This window comes from Micropterus salmoides, unplaced genomic scaffold (genome assembly GCF_014851395.1).
Source record: "Micropterus salmoides isolate LMB-PRFRI ecotype aquatic unplaced genomic scaffold, ASM1485139v1 Ms_hic_scaffold_22, whole genome shotgun sequence".
Taxonomy (NCBI): domain Eukaryota; kingdom Metazoa; phylum Chordata; class Actinopteri; order Centrarchiformes; family Centrarchidae; genus Micropterus; species Micropterus salmoides.
Genome location: NW_024041373.1, coordinates 6,013,875 through 6,034,013, shown reverse-complemented (window position 1 = coordinate 6,034,013; position 20,139 = coordinate 6,013,875). Strand labels below are relative to the sequence as shown.

The 20,139-nt window shown below is 42.3% G+C and overlaps 1 protein-coding gene across 3 annotated transcripts in view; it reads left to right on the top strand.

Moving 5' to 3' along the window:
- Positions 1 to 20,139, top strand: part of ttc7a (tetratricopeptide repeat domain 7A) — a 48,651-nt gene that overhangs the window by 17,423 nt on the left and 11,089 nt on the right. For all 3 annotated transcript variants that reach the window (XM_038737288.1, XM_038737286.1, XM_038737287.1), the window contains 8 exons: positions 745 to 862; positions 1,454 to 1,511; positions 1,985 to 2,057; positions 2,182 to 2,342; positions 8,181 to 8,297; positions 9,883 to 9,995; positions 10,613 to 10,747; positions 16,880 to 17,082. In XM_038737288.1, coding sequence (XP_038593216.1) covers positions 745 to 862; positions 1,454 to 1,511; positions 1,985 to 2,057; positions 2,182 to 2,342; positions 8,181 to 8,297; positions 9,883 to 9,995; positions 10,613 to 10,747; positions 16,880 to 17,082 — 978 coding nt within the window. The remainder of the gene's footprint in view (positions 1 to 744; positions 863 to 1,453; positions 1,512 to 1,984; positions 2,058 to 2,181; positions 2,343 to 8,180; positions 8,298 to 9,882; positions 9,996 to 10,612; positions 10,748 to 16,879; positions 17,083 to 20,139) is intronic.

Below are 20,139 nucleotides of genomic sequence, written 5' to 3'. Positions count from 1 at the left end.
GCAAGGTTTTCACCCAACAACTGCAACTGTGTTCTTCTTTTCGTACCATTCAAAGGACAGAAAAAAGCCTAATCCTCCTAAGTTGTGCATGGAAGTGTTTAAATGACTGGCTATTCTGTACAGGCTTTGAACTCACACTGACTGGATTCAGAGAAAGAGACACAGAGAGAGAGAAGAGAGAGAGAGAGCAGAGGAGGAGGATGAAGGGGAGAAGAGGAGGATGGTGTCAGAGCAGTTGGCTTGCTGTTGAGCTGGCGTGCTGTCAAAGGCATTACCCCCCCTTCACCCACCTACCCACCTGCCTGCCCACCACCAGCCAAACCTCACACACAGTGACATACTTTTTCCTCGGCTCAGAGCACCTCGGCTCGGCTCAGCCACACACCGCCTGCAGTCTACTGCTGAGTGTGTGGGCGAGCGTGTGTGTGGATGTGTGTCCTTCTCCAAGCTCTGCGTTGTCCTTCAACTGAATCTACTCAGACTGTCCTCACACTAAACTCACAGCAGGCCACGCCATCGATACTTCATTTCCTGCTGCACCTCAGCCACATATACGTGCTACAAAGTTTGTACGAGAGGATGTTGCAGGTCCTTCTTACATCGCATATCTCACAATGCTCCGAAGAGATTTGTTTGTTTTATATTATACTATCCTTCAGAGGCTAATTGAGTGTATGTTTATATGTTTACATGTTTATATATGTGTGTGTGTGTGTGTGTGTGTGTGTGTGTGTGTGCTTCCAGTTTGATGAGGCTGAGGCTCTGTCGCAGAGTGTGGTGTCTATGGGGGAAGAAGCTGGAGAATTTCTACCAAGGGCCTACCTGGCTCTGGGACTGTGCTGCAGTTTACAGGCCTCTGATGGTCAGGACACACAAACCAACAAATAGACAAATATGCTGAGAATATCCCCTCCAGGCAAACGACAGCATACCTCATTTGTATAAATGCTTATAATTACATAAATTAACCAGCCCTTAAGGGAATCGTTCGACACTTTTTGGAAATACGTTTATTTCCTTTCTGAGAGCTTTTTCCCCCTGCTTTCACTCTTTAAGCTAAGCTAAGCTAACTGTCTTTCTGGCAATAGCTTCATATTTAACAAACAGAGAATGATGGTATCAATATTCCCATCTCTCTCTCAGCAAGAACACAAATAAGGATAATTCCCAAAATGTCAAACTATTCCTTTTTAATTTAGTGAAATTTGTGAGGACTTGGACATTTTCTATTCTATTCAATTCAATTCAGCTCAGTTAAATTCAGTTCAATTCAATGGGGCTTTATTGGCATGGGAAACAGATGTTTACATTGCCAAAGTAAGTGTGTAAAGTAATTAAAAATGTGTATTTGAACAGAAGAATTGCACTATTGTATAAGATATACTTTTACTGCTATAATATAACAACACTAAAACTGTGCCATGTAAACTTTTGGTTATTTCTGTCTCTCCAGCTACTCTGAAAGCTGATCGTAATAAATTCAACAGAAAAGCACTACAAGCTTTGAGCAAGTAGGTTCCAGTTCTTCCATTCTACATAACATACTGTACATCTGTTTATCAGTTGCTGTCCTTTTGCTCATATCATACATACATAGTATAAGTAGCATATTTATAGCCATGCAAGCAAACCATTGAATTGATGCATCGAATGCTATTAAATATGGATCCAGACCCTCTCAGGTAAAAAAAATAATGTGTTTAATGCTTTGCCCTCAACCTCAACTGTACTTTGTGTTAATGCCAATTGCTACCATGCTAGCATGCTAAACTAAGATGGTTAATTGCATGTTAGCATGGAATATGCACTGTTGTTGTGTTAGCATGCAGATGTAAGCATTTAGAGGGCTGCACAGTCGTCCACATTAGCCTGTGGACCTGTTGTCGTTATTGGAGTTTGTTAAACATGTGGCAATAAAAAAAATATGGTAAAACCTTCTCTAACATAATATGAACCATGAGGGCTATCTCTCTCTCCTCCGCAGGGCTCATTCATTAGACCCCCAGGACTCACAAATTGCTATGTATCTGGCTCTGCAGCTGGCACTTGTACGCCAGGTATAAGCAAACAAATTGGGAAGATTTTGTATGTTTTGTTAATCACAGCCATTAATTATATTATATATACAGAAAATGTTGCAGATTGTGAGTTATACCTGTGAATGGGTGTTGTGTCTGGCAGATATCAGCAGCCATAGAGCCCCTGCAGGCAGCTTTGTCTCTCCGTGGGGACGACTTACACTCCCTCCACCTGCTGACCCTGCTGCTGAGTGCCCAGAAACACCACCGTCATGCTGTGGACACCCTGGGCCTGGCCCTCAGCCAGCACCCCAGCAACTTCAAGTAAAACCCACTATACCATCCCACTCATACAGGCAACAGAACGAGTTGGTAGCTGTACGGATGGACTTTGTATGGGTTTTTTTTTTATGTGTGAGTGTGTGTGTGTCTCTGTAGGAAAAGCTTCAGAGAGTGGTGCAGTGAGGCCCTCTCCTAACTCTAGTCCTCTCCGTAGGGATAAGGTGTCGTAGCTCCACTGGGTTGGAGGCCAAGCACACACAAACACACACACTCACGCTCACACTTGACGCCTTATTTAGACGTGCCAGAGTAGAGGTCTGCATTGCGGTACCCATGCCCCTCACGCACCCTTACCCTTTTAACACTGCAGCTCTAAACCGAGCCCTACTGCTGCTTTCCTGACAGAACTGAGGCTTCTGACACATAAACCCACCTGTCTGCTACACTAAACAGGTTAAAACCTGACTTGGACAGTTGATTGTAATCTCTTTTTGGGGAAGGATCCATTGATTTGCTTTGGGACACTTTGAAAGGACACGTTGCAGGTATTGAACCTGTGACCTTTTAGTTATGGGTTGGCATCTCTTACCTTGCATTCACTATTTCACCAACATTTTCACCTTTGTTGTCATACCTGACCAAGGTTTAATATGCACATACATGGTGTAGATTATTGCATAACATGCTGTAATATTTTATTATCTTGTCTTTGTATTTAATTTCATAACAAATAATTACAAAGACTTCAGTTTTTTCCCCCCAAAATTGTATTCTTGTCTAGGTTGAAAAGACTAAGTAAAGCCATATGTCTCTAAATGTTTTGAGAAAAATCCAGCTAAAATGAAATAGTTTAAGGCCGGTTATGCACAAGTATAGGCCCAAAAAATGGTCTAAGATGCTCCCATTGTCTCATAGGAAAGATCCCAGTCTGTCATCCTGAACAAACACATTAAAAACATATTACTTTGCTGTGGAGGATGTTCCATCTAATCATAGATAGATAACATTAACTATCCAGGCCAGTTATTTCACGCTAACCATAATATGGAAGCATGTTGCGTCATCTTTTTGATGTGTTTTCTCTCCATTTCAAAGCCCAGTACAGCACTTCATTATACAGCCATTTGGGGTCAGTGTTGGCCTCCACGGCCCCAGCACAGACAGATGGGATACATCCATACATCAGGAGTGAGAGGAAGAGAGAGGAAATGCAGAAAAACAAGAAAATTGATGAAATAACGAAGAGCTTGAAGAATGTAAAAGAGAGCCCGACAGGAAGAAGAAAACACAGAGGCAGAGTGGGTGGACGTAGGAAAAGACGGCTTTATAATTACACAAGCTGTACTGATCAGTACTGTATGTACAATAGGAAGATGAAATCTGTTCTCTTTCTTTCACACAGTCGCACACACATCCTCCGTAGAGACACTTGACTGCTTTGACCCATTTAAGAGCTCTTTTCCAGGCTTAGCCAATCACATCGCTTTCTGCGCCAGGAATCCCCATCGCCCCGGTAACCATGAGGTCATATGGGTAGACCAGGCAGCATCAGTTGTTGTTCCTAAACTGTTGTTATGGAGCAGTAGAGAGACATTGAGTCAGAGAGAGAGAGAGAGAGATACAAATCTATGCACCAGTAGTTTACTTAATGGAACAGCTGAGTTCAAATTCATTTTTACTGAATGTCCATGAACCCCTAAGATACCCCCAAGATTTAGTGATCTATGTTTCTGATAATACTTTTACTGGTTTGGCAACACAGTCTATCATGCCAGTGCATATTTGAACTGTGCCAACCTGAAGCTGAAGAGAGACAGACAGTAGAGTTCTGCACAGGCCTGAAGTGTTAGCCCTAACCTGACCTGGACCAATTCATTTAGGCCCAACTGGCCTGGGACCGGCAGCTAACAACATTTTTCATCCCTCAATCTCTCTCTCAGAGTAAGAGTCCTCGTTTTAGCAGCGTAACTATGGTCTAGGCTGCTGCTTTATCGATCTGTCCAGAATGACTGAGAAACTAACTGGGAAACATAATATAGTATAGTATGTATTCAGGAAATGTAATCAGGGATGTCACAGCTCTCACCAAGCATTCATTAGCCAGCATCTCTCCCCACTGATAATTTGCTAGTATACTCTAAACTCAATCATAAAAGAGCCAGCTGTTTCCCTTAGGAATTGATAGATATCCAAACAGAGCAAAAACGCAGGTGACAAGAGGCACAAATCTAAGTTAATGGTAATGTTGCTCTGTGCGTGCTGTTTGTGTAAATGGGCAACACATTAGCCATTAGCAATTAATGCAGCTTTCATAAACCCTGAACCCTAACTTACATTTACAAAAGTATAGAATAAAACAGTGGCGTGATTGTCTCCGAAAGACACCTGTGCTTACATGCAGGCGGAGAAGAATGTTCCAAGTGAGAGAAGGACACATCAGTAAGCCTTGCAAACAATGCATCATTGAAACTGTGAACCAGTGAAGGTAGTACTTGATCGTAACATTTACTAATCAACAGTATTTTAGCCCGTAGCCCAACCCAAACCTGCAACATGCACATTGGAAATTAATCCAGAATATATTAATACCCATGGGACCTGTCGGGCTGAGGCCGAGCTGCAGACCTCAGAGTCAGCGAAGAGAGATCGAGGCAGAAAGATAGATGGGGGGGGGGGGGGGGGGGGGTGATAGGAGGTGTTTTCTCAGTAACAAGCTCATTGAACATCGTTTGCTTTGGATGGGTGAGCGAGCATCAGCAATCAAACCTTGTACTGTGCATGGTGCTGGGCATGCCGCATGTCTGCGTACTTGCGTTGTGTTGTGGGGGTGGGGATATATGGGTATACATATGTACAAGATCGTAATCTGGCACATGCATGTTTGTGTGTCAGCGTGCATCGGTGTGTGTGTGTGTCCATGCATGTGTGTGATTCTTGTTAGCCATTGCCTCTCTGCACCACAGCAAACTGTCAGCTTGCTGTAGCACACTGAATTCCTCCTTCCTTCTTTCTCCCACATCCTCTACCCCCGGCTTCTGTCATTCTCTCTGTTTCTCCTTCTCCATCTCGTCCTCTCTCTCTCTCTCTCTCGCTCCCTCTCTCTTTCTCACCCTCTCTTTCTCTCCTTGCCTCTCATCTTTTTTATCTCTCCGTCTCAGTTTCTCCCTTTTCTTTGAAATTTTAATCACCCAGTAAACAGGCATGCATTTCAATGTGAAATGGGATTCTGCTACAGATTGATAGAGCTGAGGCGAGAGAGGGAGAGAGAGGAAGGGTTGTGTTTGTGTGTGTAAGAGAGAGAGAGAGAGGGTGATCGTGGTCCCGCAGTTTGTACTAAAGAGAATGATTAATCCCGGTCTTTGATTCTGCATTCATCTAGCGGGATGTTGCAGCATGAACAAGTGTGTTTGTGCATGTGTGTGCATCTGTACAAGCGTGTGTATTAGCATACACATGCATGCCTGGCTTATGCTGTGCTACACAAAGCAAGCATGTCTGCACAGGCTTGTGTGCATTAATCTCGTGTGTACTGTATATATATTCCTTCATATATATGTATATATACTCGAGTATGATGTGGGTCTGCATGTGCCCATGTGCCTGGAGAGAATACACACTCTGATCTGTGGGAGTGCAGAATGAGTAATACTGTAGATGTACCACTTTTCCAAGGGAACATTATTAGCTATTTTTATATGGAGTTTACGCCGGCACTCACCACTCTTAACTGGCCACTGCGTTTACACTGTGCTACACTGCTCGTTGCCATCAGTCATCAAACACTACGCTCTACACACACCAGGCTCAGTCCCAAGAGGCTAGAAATGACATCCTTTGTAATCTGATGTGTAGTTTTGAGTGCTGTAATCTTGATGAAATCTATCTTTTCTGGAGCTGCGTGGGAAACACTGGCTGTGATCGAGGGGTGAATAGTGAGGTGAAAATTTCTCTATCGTCAGATAACTTAGATCAGTTTGATATTACTTTCTATGGTGTGCACAGTGAAATCATTTTGTAAAGCAATGTTTTGACCTGCAAGGCCCTCATCAGGCAAATGGCCGGATATATGCAAATAAGAAATACTTCACTTACAAATAAAAAAAATAGGAGATCATATGATAAAGACCCATTATCCAAGACAATGTGCTATTCACATAAAAAAAACAATGTGCTAAAGAAAGGACTGAAGAAAAGACAAATTTAGTCTGAAATCAATAAATATTTTTGGGGAGCTTGCACATTTCAGTGTGCAGACAGCCTCTTCTTTTCCTGTGTTAATGTTAACAGTGTGAAACGTCAACAGCATGCGCTTAACACGGATGGAAAGAAAACGATTGGAATTAGTTTGTGAATGAGACCAGTATTAGTGTTGAACAGACACAAATACATCAATTTTTTGAGGCCGTACCATTACCTGGATACCAGCTTTTATTTGAGAATAGTAACTCAGTTAAGGCGGTTCTTCGTGTTGTACATCCAGGGTACACAATAAGAAAGTCAGTTCTTTGTGCGCATGATACACACCCGCATACAAACACCGTGTCACATTTCAACACTCAGATGGGTTTACACCATCACAATGCTTCTAAATGCTTTGCCACACTGGTAATGGAGAGCCTAGAGACACACACAATCACACACACTCTGGTGGACCCCTACTGGCAGACGTATCCTTAACACAACGTCCCTCAGCAGCACTTGTCATCCGCACGTCACAAAATCCAATCCCATCCTTCCCACTTGTTCTTTTCCAGCAGCCCTCCATCTTCTACTCACACCCTCGGCACACACACCCACACCCTTCTCCCAGTCGTCCACCAACCCGTAGGTTGGTAGCGAGGAGCATTTCATCGAGAGTTTTCTCCCCTGTCATGAGCTTGTCTCGCTCTCCTATTGATCCGGCTTTTCATCCTTCCTTTTCTCCTTCCCTCATTCTCTCTATTTGCACCCCACCACCCCACCCTTGACAGGAGAGTACAGAATAACTAGAGGAGCCTTCAACAAGCGAGAGGCAGTGGACAGCTAGGCAGGCAGGGGTCTGATGCGGAGAACACCATAGTCTCTCTGGGTCTCTCTCTCTCTTTCTCCTTACATTCATGGATGAGTGATGCCCATGACAGACTGCATCCTCTGAGAGCCCCTTTTGGCAATTACTACAAATGCACACACACACACACACACACACACACACACACACACACACACACACGGCACACACGTTCACGTCAGAGACTCCCACATCACTTAACTGGTTGTCTTCAACTAAAAGGGACGAGCGGAAACGGAAACACTCTATGGCCTCTACTTCATCAACCTCTCAACATACTACAACACACACACACACACACACACACACACACAGACACGCACTCTTAGAGCTTGTTGTTGATGACTATCGTTACCCCCTCTCTGCTTCTATTGATCCATGTGTGCCTCAGTCCGCCTGCATCACTGAGATGTTGATGAGTCCTAAGCACTTACCCAGCTACTGCAGAAGCTCAAACACTTGGGCTGTGTCCATGAATGCCTATTTATATGCTTGTTGATTTTTAGAACCCAATATGCAACAGTCAGCTACATGAGATAATATCTAGTATAGCTAGTTTGAAGATTTAAAGGCATTTCAAGCATCGAAGGCTCCAGTTCACTGTAAATCTACGATTTTCTTTTCCCCGAATATCATGTTGTGTGTTCATACTGTAGCTTATGTTATCAGTGACAATAAGAACAAGTTTGACTTGGCTTGGGTCCAATTCCTTCAGGCTAATTTACTCAGTTTACAGTTTAATTTCCGTACGGGTACAAAAACAGCAGATACTCTTTACAGGCAGCATTAAGATTAAACAAAGATAATTAATGCGTGTTTGTTTTTTGGTCCAGTCTGCTGTTCACAAAGGTGAAGCTTGAAGAGGCCCTCTTTGGCCCGGCTGCAGCCCTGCAGACCTGTGAAGAGATGCTGCAACGCTGGCAAAGCCGCTATGATGTCAGCCGCTCCAGGTGTGCACATGTGAGATGTGTTTGTTGTTTGTGCTCCTTTGCTTTCCATCTACAGGAATCTTTTCTACAGAAAAGCTACACAGACCAGTTAGCATGCTTAGAAACTTTTTTAATTTTGGCCATAATTGTATAACCTGGATAACAGTAATACACCATAATACACCACATTTATTTGGATTTAATTTAATGTGGAGTTCTTTGTCACAGAACAGTTAGGCAGCAGCGTACTGAACCTTAATTTATCTCAGATTCCTACACATTAGAATTAAGAAATAATTGCTGTCATCTCTAGAGCAGTCAAAGTAACTTTGAGTCACCAATAATAAGGTAATCTTTGCTCACAAACAGTAGCCTGAGCTATTTAATTAAGCAAGCTAGCTGTCTAGCTTTTAAGATAATGGTAAGTATAAACAATATAAAAAAATGACGTCATTCAGCAAGCATTTGCAACAGTGTCATTTATAATTTCTCTGATAAGATTACCTGTTTAAAGGTTGAAAATGTATGTTTGTGTACTGTTTTGTGATTATTATTTTTTAGCTCCTTCCTTCCTGGCTCCACCCGGACAGAATATTTAAAAAATGTGATGTGGGAGTGGGGGCTAGATAGGGGCAAACTGTTGGGGCAATGTAGTATGTGACACGCGGGGGCAGGTGGGAGACAGAGACAGGCTGACATATTGACCGTGACTACTGAGCAGACAGTTTTAGCGTCTCTCAGGGCGCATTTGTCACAGAAGGATCATACGAGGTGGAGGGCCTATCATCCCTCCACCACAGGCGCAGTTTGAACTTTAAGGTCAGAAGTTCACAAAATAAAATCTAGAGGGAATGTAATGTGTATAACAGAGGCTTAGTTTACATGAAAATGAATAATCAGGATACCAGCAGGTGCATTTTTATATCCCAACTAATATGTCCAATGGAATTGGGGGAATTACCATCGAAATCGAACTGCTGAACAGAACCTGTTACAGATCCCAGCTGTTAGTGTTACTCCAGAAATAAGCCTCACACTGCGGGCTCATTGGTAGACCTATCCCAACCAAGCCATTGGTTCCAGGTGTCTGGCAGGGTGATGGCCAACAGGAGCAGGTGCAGCTTCAGCGCTGTTGTTGCAACGAAGACGCAGCCATTAATGTTAGCATTAGCAACTGCAGTGGTATTCTTACCACAGTGCTGGACTCAGTCTCTGCACTGGCAGTCTCTTCTCTGGGCAAAAAATGAAATAATAATTACCTTTGGATTTAATTTAAGGTGCAGTTTTAAGTCACAGAACAGTGAGGCAACAACGTACAACAACGTAGAACTTGATCGGGGTCTCCTTTTCACATTCACAGATGGACCAATATTGAACCAAGTTAGAGAATGGCTTTGAGGATAGAAGCCTTTTCAAATTACATGGCCATTGATAAAGTAATCCTACAAACATGTTAATAACTTCAAAGAATAGTTTGATGTGAATGGCTCACAGCACATTATAATTATAGGGTCAGTCTATGTAATGTATATCTGTGCTTGCACTTGTGAGTGTGTTTGTTCATTATGTTTGCACTCTACTGTTGGTGCGTGATTGTGTGTTGCAGTGAGACAGATGACAGCAGCAGTATACCAATGGCTGAGAGGACAGAGGTCAGCCCCGGAGCCAGGAAACCCTCCATCCACCTCGCCCTGCCTGACTTCCAGGACACCTCCACTGGTCTGCTCTCTCGCTGGTTAAAGTCTTTCTAATAAGGGAATGCCACTGTGCATATTTGGACTGCAGCATGCAGAATTTATTAAGTTAAACACATCCTCAATTTTCTCTACCAGTGAGAAAGGTGAATGTGTAGGTCAGTCCAAATCCCCCCGCATTTGACCTATTATGGATTAAAACTGTTTACCAGTCTGCAACCCAGTTTGGGGGAGCAGATGTGCTGTTTAAATATCAATGATCTGACTCACCTCCACTCCTGTGTTTCTAGCAGGATCAGGGGTCTGTTCACAGGATATCTATTGACGTTCTGAAATTGAACAGAGAATGAGTGTTTGTTTTTGTCACTGTAGCTCTTTGTACTATTTTCTGATGGTAAATGAACAAAGTATCTGTTTCATGATTAGCCTTGTCATATTTGAGGGGTTTTGAATTCACTCTTAATGTTTTTACTGTATATTTGGGACAAAATATTGTTTCTTTTCTTTTTTCTTTAAGTTCATCTTTACATATTAAAGTATTCATTATGTTAAAGTCAATAATCACTTTGCAGACAAGGATTTAGTTTCCTACTTTCCCTTAGAAAGGTACAATCGTCTTTGGTATTTATTATCCCTTCACAGGTTCGCTGAGTCCTTCGTCAGTTGCAGCGTCTCGTCTGGAAGCGGCGCTCTCTGAGGTGTCTGACATCAGCTCCACCCGTCGTCAAGGACCCGCCTACATCTGGACCACCCTGGAACGCATTTGGCTGCAGGCTGGTATGACGAATGCACGCACTACTATAACACAAGTTTTCAAACCTTGAGGTTGGAATCTCTTGGACAATTAGATTTTATATTCCTGTTAATATTCTGTTAACAGAGAATGTCTTTTCACTCTTGCTAGCGGTACAGGTCAGCCTATTACCATGCATCACAGTGCTACTTTGCTACATGTAAGTTCATTTATAATTGATTAAAGAGAACAGAGAAACTCTCCCCATGTATTTAAAGGGGCAATATGTAGTTTTCAGCCACTAGAGGTGTGGTGTGTGCACGTATGCGCGCTCGAACTCATGAGTGAGCAAAATCTGCTCATGAGCTTCACGCAAAGTGCTGGAAACTCATGGAAACTTCCACTGGATTGTTACAGTAATATTTTCATCAGCTTGAGGTTTAAGTAATCCATGCTCATTGCATGATTGCATTTAGCTGAAGTGATATGTTAGCTCCCTCCCTTTTCAGAAACTAACATTATTTGTATATCTTTCACCGGAGGCTCAGCAATGTCAACACAGCTAAATGTTTTCAAATTGGAAACCTCTTCTCGGCACCGTACCTTTCATACAATACTCGCGGAAAATAAGGCAGTGTGAAATCGTTTATTGACAACAGACCCATGGGCTGAATCAGTCAAGAGTTGAATAGTTAGTATAATTTATTCAAGTTCATTCTGATAAGTTAGTCTTGTTCTTGTTATGTTCTTAACACAACACTGTCATCTGAGACAATCTCTGAGACCCACCTTCAAATTTATTATTGGCAAGCAAGGAACCTTACAGCTGGGTTGTGGAGGGTGAGCAAAATAGTACATAGCTGCTAGTCAATATCATACCTGTCATTCTGTGGGAAACACTGCACAGGATACTAATATGGATTGCTTTAGCTTCTGAAGTAATGTAGAAAGCCATACAACTGTAGTATTTTGCACTAGATTACGTTAGCAGCCGCTCAGCATTATCCGGCAAGCTAACATTATCTAATTTAAGCCAACTAAAGCACAAAATCACAATATATTTCACATGCTTTGCAGTAATGTTAGTTTAACGGTCCAATAGGATGAATGCCAGCTCTGTGTCAGTTTTGTCAGTTTCAAAACAAAGCGGAGGTCTCTCCGTGATTCAAGCCTTTCAGATATTGACTGTGTTTTCACCCAACATCGATCTGATTCATTTTGCCTGAAAGGCTCCACCCAATAAAACTTTTTATCACATTACAATTTTATGATTGCTTTTATATTGCAGCATATCTGCTACGTAACATAAGGAAGTTACAAACTAAATTTCACTTGACAACCTGTTGTAATGTGACAAATAAACCTACCCTTGTACCTTGTACCCTTGAGTCTTGCAGACTCCTCCATCTCGTTAACTGCCGTATTGTTGCTGTTTGTACGGTGCAGATGCAGCAGGCGAGAGGCTCGGGAGCATGCATGCAGTCACAGCCAATGGATTTCGGAAAATCCGACCTTAAGTCTTTACGGGAGTCGGCTACAGGTTACAACTACTTACCACAGAGGCAATAAAAAAGTGATTAATTTCCTTTAAAAAACTACATATAACCCCTTTAATGTAAGCTAAAATATATGGTATAATATATGGTAGGAGGCTACCCCCTTTAGACCATCTGACACAGAGCCCTTCTGGGACTGTACTGGACAAGCGCACTGCTCTTCATCAGAGGTGGAAAACCAAAACTGAAAACACTTGTGATCAAAAATAAAGGTCAACACAAATCCACACAAATGTAAACTTCAGCACCTCTGTTAAAGTGCAGCTCAGTCACTTCAGAGGGAACCATCCTGGAGCAAAGAGACAGTCAAACAGAGCAAAAGTGTCTGAGCAAGGGTGGCAGAGACAGCAAAGAGAGCGACAGGTGTCTGTGTCGTGGTCAGCTGTCTCATGTTATTCTCTTACTACTTTGTGGCGGACTGTTAACCGTTTGGGTAGCAAATAGCTTACACTGACTAGATGTTCACTGAAAAACATTTATATTTAAATGTTTTGATTAAGCTACAATTAAGTAGTAAGGGACAATTCAGTAGGCTTAGTCACGGATAAGCCCTGAAGCTGTGTGCAATGCTCTCTCATTCTCTAAATGCAGGCAGGCTGAGTAACGGTGGGGGGTTATTTGCAAGTAGCCTCCGTTCTTTGAAGACCTTGCAAAACAGGTTGCGTCATAATGAATATTGAATATTAATATGGAAAATATTTTTGTTGTTGTTGAGTAACGTTTGGGGCTACAGTCAAAACATTAGGGGCTAAAGCCCTGGAAAAATGTCATCTCGTCAGCTAGAGAGGAAACATGCAGACATCAGCTTTTGGTTAAGCATATTGTAATGATGTATAATATATCCCGACAATTAGTGCCTCAGTAGAGATGGAAATCTTAACACTCACGGGAATGATCTCATCAGATAAATTAGATTAAACTAGAATAAAATTTGAATATCTGATGCCAACTTTTTAATGAAAATCTTCTCCACACAGATGTGTGGTGTGCAGCCTGTCTGAGGTGCTTTCACACCTGTAGTTTGGTTCATTTGGTCCTGACCAAGTGAAAAAAATTATACTCTGTTGCATTTTAGTTCTGGTCCGGTTCATGTTCACACTGCAGTTTTACAAATGAACCAAGAGAGGTAACCAAGATGTTACACAGACTTAGAGGTAACTTGTTGATTGGACAGTTTTGGCGATTGTCATCCTGCATCATCAGGACTGACGTGGGTAAATCAAACTCTGGTGACTGACAGAAGTTTATGCAGAACTTTAATGCTTCTGATAGACCACAGATCGACCGCATAGCCTATTATGAATAATGTAAAAACAGGACATGTACAGTAATAATTCGGGGCTTATTAGCTTATTGTATAGCCTACTGTGGTATTGCTGTCACAAATGTTTTATGGACGAACTGACAGGGTAAACTACCTGCCCTCCTTTTTTTTAACTGATTTTAACCTATTAATCAGGGAAATTACCTGCGTTGACAAGTATATGTTACCAAATGATTTTCATAAACATAGCATGGCTTATACAGATCAATTATAAGATAGCTGAACACATTTCGTGGTCAGCAGATGGATTTATTAATGGTTTAGCTTTGGAAATAATGCTCAGATCACATCTATCATAAAATCCTGCGTTTGCTTTCACACCACAAGTGAACCGCACCAGAGTTCGTTTGAAAGCGTACTGAGACCTCCTCAAAGAGAGCTTGTTTGGTCCATTTTGGTGCACACCCGAGTGCGATTGCTGCATTCACACCTGCCCAAACGAACCGCACTAAGGGGGAAAAAGGAACTCTTGCGCGATTCAACCGAACTAGGCAGGTATGAAAGCGCCCTTACACAGCTTACTGACCTGGTTACAAGCTCAGTTGAATTCCTTTCTCTCTGAGATGCAGTCATAGAAAGTCACTTCACCTGTATTTGAAAGGCTGAAAAGCCCTTTGTGGTAAAAAAAAATAAGGGATATAAGTACATATTCAGCAAAACAATTTCTGCCAGAGATCATATATTTGTAACCTTGTTTTTGTGCAAAACTACATAATTGAATGTGATTACTGGAGCCATTTTCTGTTATCTCTGCCTTCAGAGTAAACAAGGACATGTTCCACAATTTAGTGGGTAGAACCATCCCAGTCCCATTGAAGACTGCATACCTTATGTAGCACTGCACGCTGTACCTGCATACATGTGGCCACTGTTCTATTAAGGGCAGGATTCTAGTGATGCATACCGCTATTACTTCCACCCTTTCAGCCTCAGTCTGCCTGTGGAGGTTCACAGGAGAGCAGATCATTGAAATGAAGGGAGAGGAGTAATGGAGATGCTCTGCACAAACAACATTCCATCCATCCACTCAGCTGGAGTGGATGAGGCATGAGAATGGGAATCCATATAGCACCTCAGTGAAGGCAGTGATGCAACCGGCATACCAGGATGGGATCAGTGGAGGGGCTGTGGGGTCATGTCCCCAGTGGCCTGCTATAATCTGAAGGTTATATTCTACGTTCAACCTTTGCACTCTGCTGAGAAAATAGAATGTGCTCGCTGCTGATTTGAGCTAAACTGTGTGTGTGAGACCAGGGGTGTGTCTCCTTAAAGCTGACCCCCCTCTTTTCTTCCCAGCATTCCTCTTCTCAGTGGTCACTTCCTTTCTCAGTCTCACGTCCTCAAATGCCAAACAGGGAAAAAAACACACACAGACGGCTCTTTTAGATGGAAACATTTAGCTGTATTTAACCTTGCAAACACACGCGCATACCTGCAAACATATAAATGGACTGTATACATGCAGGCGCTGATCTGTTAGTGTTTTTTCTGGGAGCTCAGGTGAGGAGCAGGAAAGGGCCTTACATAACCAGAGATCACTCACTGAAATGCTTTTTCCCCAAAGTGAAGCTGTGAGAAGGAGTTCTGAGGCTGGGAAATGGGTCTTTTTGCATGCACTAAGTATTTCCCATCTGTGCATCTATGAGACACAGGTAAACAAACACAATATCCGCTACCAAACACACACATGTGATCACACAGCGCTCAGGAGCAGACAACGTGTACAATATACTTGCACAACAGCTCTCCCTTTCTCTCTCTCTCTCTCTCTCTCTGAAACACACACACAGTGCTGTCTTTAGAGCTGAAGAGTTTCGTTCTCAGGGATTCTCTAGAGTTGACCCATCGTCCACACATAAGAATGATTGACAGCTCCATGCGCCAGCATCCTGTCCAGATATTGGTCTGCTCCAGCTTCAGGGGCGGGTCCTCTGGTCCATTCTGTGTCCAAGTCTTATTGGACAATGACATGCTTGTAGGCGTGATTGTGTGTGTATGTGTGTGTGTGTTTGGGGGGGGGGGGGGGGGGGGGCTTGTTCTCATCTTCCCAGCAGTTGCAAAGAAAGGAAGCAGGCAGCTTTAGTATGCGATGTCCATATTTAGGCAAGACTTTCATGACTTCCCAGGCACTGCATTGCTCCCACTCTCTCCTTCACACTTTTTCTTTGTGTGTGTTTGTGGACATGTATTACTCATGGTGTGGGGACATAAATCTGTTTCCACAGTCACATTGCTGGGACTCGCCTTCCTTTTGGTGACAAAATGCATGCCGATAATGTAAATCATTAAATTACAGGGTGAAGACTTGGTTTAAGTTTAGGTTAACAAACGTGGTAGTCTCCATCCTGAGGTACAGGTAACAGGTAAAATAATAAACAACTCCTCTAAATATAACACATCCTTATAAAACAAAATATTAAAGGATAATTTCAGTATTTTTAAACCTGGGCCCTAGTGTCACATATTTTGGTGTCGAAATAGACTGGTTGGTGCAAAAGGTTTTGGAGTCCGTGCAGTAGATGGCTTCTGTGAATTGGCAGCAATGGCCTGTCAAAATTACATCCACAGAAAGTGCTACTTTTTGCCACAGACAGATTCAAACTATATTTTATAAGTTGTCGAACTACGTCATGGAAAGTGTTGAGTGACTCTCGGTGACACCCATTGTTTTTTAAAAAGAAACAGAAGTCCCGCTTGAGGAAAATTCAAACTGCTAAACAGACTTTATTTCCTACCTAATGTTACTGTGACACAACAAACTCCTCTCCATTTCCAACTCTGACTCACGTTTCCACCATTGTCTTCCTGCAACAAATCGCCTCTCACAAGATTTCAGAGCGAGAATTGTCCTTGAGCGAGACTTCAGTTTCTTGTGAAAAACAAAGGGTGTGCATCCAAGTGTAGTGTTTTGTGTTTGGATTTGAGCTCTGCACAGTTTAAATTCTAACATGATGCTACTGAACTGACAGTTAAGTCATCTGTGCCACTCTCACGTTACTAATAGGATTAAAACATTTCTCTTCTTTTGTCTCTTTCCTTGATTATCCTCCTCACCTTCTTTTGCTTCACTCTCCTTCCTTGCTCTCTGTCCTCCTTCACCCCTTACCACCCTTTCTCCCTTTGCTTCCCATCGTCACTGCATCACTCTCTCTTCCTTTCTCCCTCCTGCACTTCCCCTTTATTTTCTTCCTCCCCTTTACCACCTCTTCCTCCAATTTAACTCCCTACCTACCATCCTTTCTTCCATCTCACCCCAACCTTCTTTCTTCCTGCTCTTTCTTCACCTCCTCTTTCAGGGGAGTTGTTCATGGCGGATGGTCGGCTAAAGGAGGCCCAGTTCTGCATTGCTGAAGCAAGCTCGCTCTTCCCCAACTCTCACTCGGTGCTACTGCAGCGAGGCCGCCTGGCCGAGCTCCGGGGCCAACTGGATGAAGCCAAAGGCCTGTATGACGAGGCCCTGGCCATCCATCCCACAGGAGAGCGCATACTTGTGCACATGGTAAGAGATTGTGAAAGCCTGCTAAATTAAATTAGAATTAATGTAAAATTCTGCTCAGTGGTCTGAATGCACAGACACACACACAGACACACACACACAACATGCACAGATACAACTTAACTACTTCACTTGAGTCTGTTAAATTACTGCTGACATAAGATGCAGGCCGGATGTGTGAATACTTGACATGTGACATATCCATGCACACATTTTTCATGCTTGACTTGTGTTCACTAAATAACATTACACTGTATGTTACACAAGAACTTCAGAATGAAGTCACACTCATAAATACATATACACACATATCTAAATGTGTTTAGTAAAGCCACTTAATTAAATTAGAATTTAGGCAAAATTGTAAACACAATTAATTAATTTACAAAAATTCACATCTGTCTGATCACACACACACACACACTTTTTGTAAGGGGGTGGTAATGGGGCAGTGGATAAGATGCATATCGTTGGTGTCAGAGATCCAGGTTTAATTCCCACTGTGACATGTCCACCTATGTGTCCCTGAGCAAGACATTTAACCCCTAGATGATCCAGAGGTGTGCGACCCTTTGACATATAATAGCAATTGTAAGTTGCTTTGGATAAAAGCGTCAGCTAAATTTAATGTATACAAATTTAAGTATTTACGTCTGGTTTCAGACAGTACATCACAAAATGTTTACTTAGAGATATACAGTCAGAAACAGACAGCTAGACAGACAACTAGTAAAAATATCAAAAAAAAACCAAACCCAATTTCAAATGGAAATTGGGCACTCTGTAGAGTGCAGATCTACACCTGGTATGTCTGGGGTCATGTGGACAGATTAGGTAAGCCTTGTGTGTAGCCTAGCCGATTGCCGGAAATGCCTTTTGCTATGTCGTAACACGTATTGTAAAAAGTTTATTTATAAGGGTTGAAAGGGTTTAGCAATTAAATACCAGGTGGAATATCTGTGATTCTTCATCACAGCATTCATGTATCCTGGCATGTTTAATAAATATCTAATCAAGTCCTCATTAAGCTGTGCTGATCGAGCTGAAAAGATCCTTTGTTGTTTTATGTTGTGTAATTCCACAGAAATTAGGCTAGGCTGATAGTAGCAACAGCAGAAGCTTATAATCATTACTCTTTTGATACTGAACAAGTCCCTTCTGTTTTTTGCAAAAGGCTGGAGAGTATGTCAGCCTGATATACTCTACTGTACTGTATGTAATAGTAAGTCCCTTATTGAGAAGAAACATAAATGTTAAATAGCCTTTAACCTTTTTTGTGTAATTTAGCAGAAGTTTTAGGATAGCATTTGATTAGCTGCCAATATTAGCTGGCAAGTTGGCAGTAGCATTGGCGGCTGCTCATAATCATTACACTTCCCCCCCTGTGTGCAGTACTGTACTGTGTCAGTGTCAGGATTGTGGTCATTATAGTCTTAATTATCACACTATAGCTCATTGATAAATCTGAGATGTGTAAACTTGTTGGGGGCAAATTTCAAATTTCAGACATTAGAAAGAAACACACTTTGCTCCATAACCCACAAATGACAAATACTGCTCAAATACTCGCTTTCTCTCCTGATCACTCCCCCACATTTCTTTCATCTGAGCAGATCCTCTCTCTCCCACTTCCACACTATAAAGATCCTCTCTCACCCACTCCACCCACTCCCTCGCTCAGTCTCGCTCCCAGTCTGTCTTCCAGATGATCCATTGGATTAACCATAGCTGCGCTGACCTTTGAACTTTGTCTGTTGTCATGGTGATGAGACCAGAGAGGGATATTCCTCAAATCCAAGACTCACACCACCCGACACACGCTCACATGCGCATTTACACACAGAATGTCTGTGGTCTCCATAGTGACCATAGATGTGCTAGTTGATATCACATTCATTTAAGTACCGGCCACCTTGTGACCACATAAGGGTAATGGTTTTGCTCCTACTGTGCACTTTAGTGTAGGTGTGTCTATCTGTCTGTGTGTGTGTGTGTGTGTGTGTGTGTGTGTGTGTGTGTGTGTGTGTGTGTGTGTGTGTGTGTGTTGTCTGTGTGTGTAGACGTGCAGTCCCACTGGGGTAGACAGAGGTACGCATCTCTTCCATATTTGGCCTGTGGGACAACCAATCCCAGGGGTTGAAAAGCTGAAACAAAGCCAGCTGGCAGTGTCCTACTCTGGGTCTCTTACAGAGCAGATGTGTTCTCAGTCTGAAAGTGTGAGTGTGAGTGAGTGTGTGGGTGTAGGTGTGGGTGTGTGCGTGCACACATGTGCAAGTGTTTAGGCTTGATTGTGTTTGTGCCTTCCTCCATGGATTTGGCGCTCATGTGGACTATTTGTCCATTTTTTCTGAGTAACTGTATGTATACTTGGATTAAGGCACATGTTGAAGTCGACACTAATTGACCCAAATACAAAAACCCTGCTATCTAGAATACTATATGATGTGGATTATATATTAGACATGCTAATGGAGCAGCAAATAGTTGCATCCTTGCATTTTGATGGAGCCTAAGTGGGACAGTGTGTGGGACCTTTTATTTGGAGCTCTGCCCATATTTCTGGCTTGCATCCGCCTGCCAGAATACAACCTACAGTTGCTGCTACTCTGTGGCTCTGGCTTCATGCATTTATTTTTACATTATCTGCTGTGGACACTTTGTGTGCCGGTGGCCCATTTATTCTGCTCTGCCTTAAGGGGAATTCTGATGATATTCTTGGTTGATAGTCTTATACTTGAGCTATTATTCTGCAGTACATACTGTACTTTCCTTGAATGGCCTTTTTCAGCTTTTTTTGAACTTATTATGGCTAGAGATGAAAGAAGATGTACTCTTGCTGGGGCTTCACAATGAAATTCTTCAGATTTTCTTTGTGTAGTATTTTTATGGACACATAGTAACATTATGAGACAGTATCACCAATTTGAAGCCTCTACAGCTTTTAAAAATATATTTTTTATTCAGATGATTGTTTTGGCATTTTCCCTTTATTTGACAGTATCTGACTTCAATCTCTTTTATTCAATCACTCAATTTATTTAAGATTTTACAATAACTCAA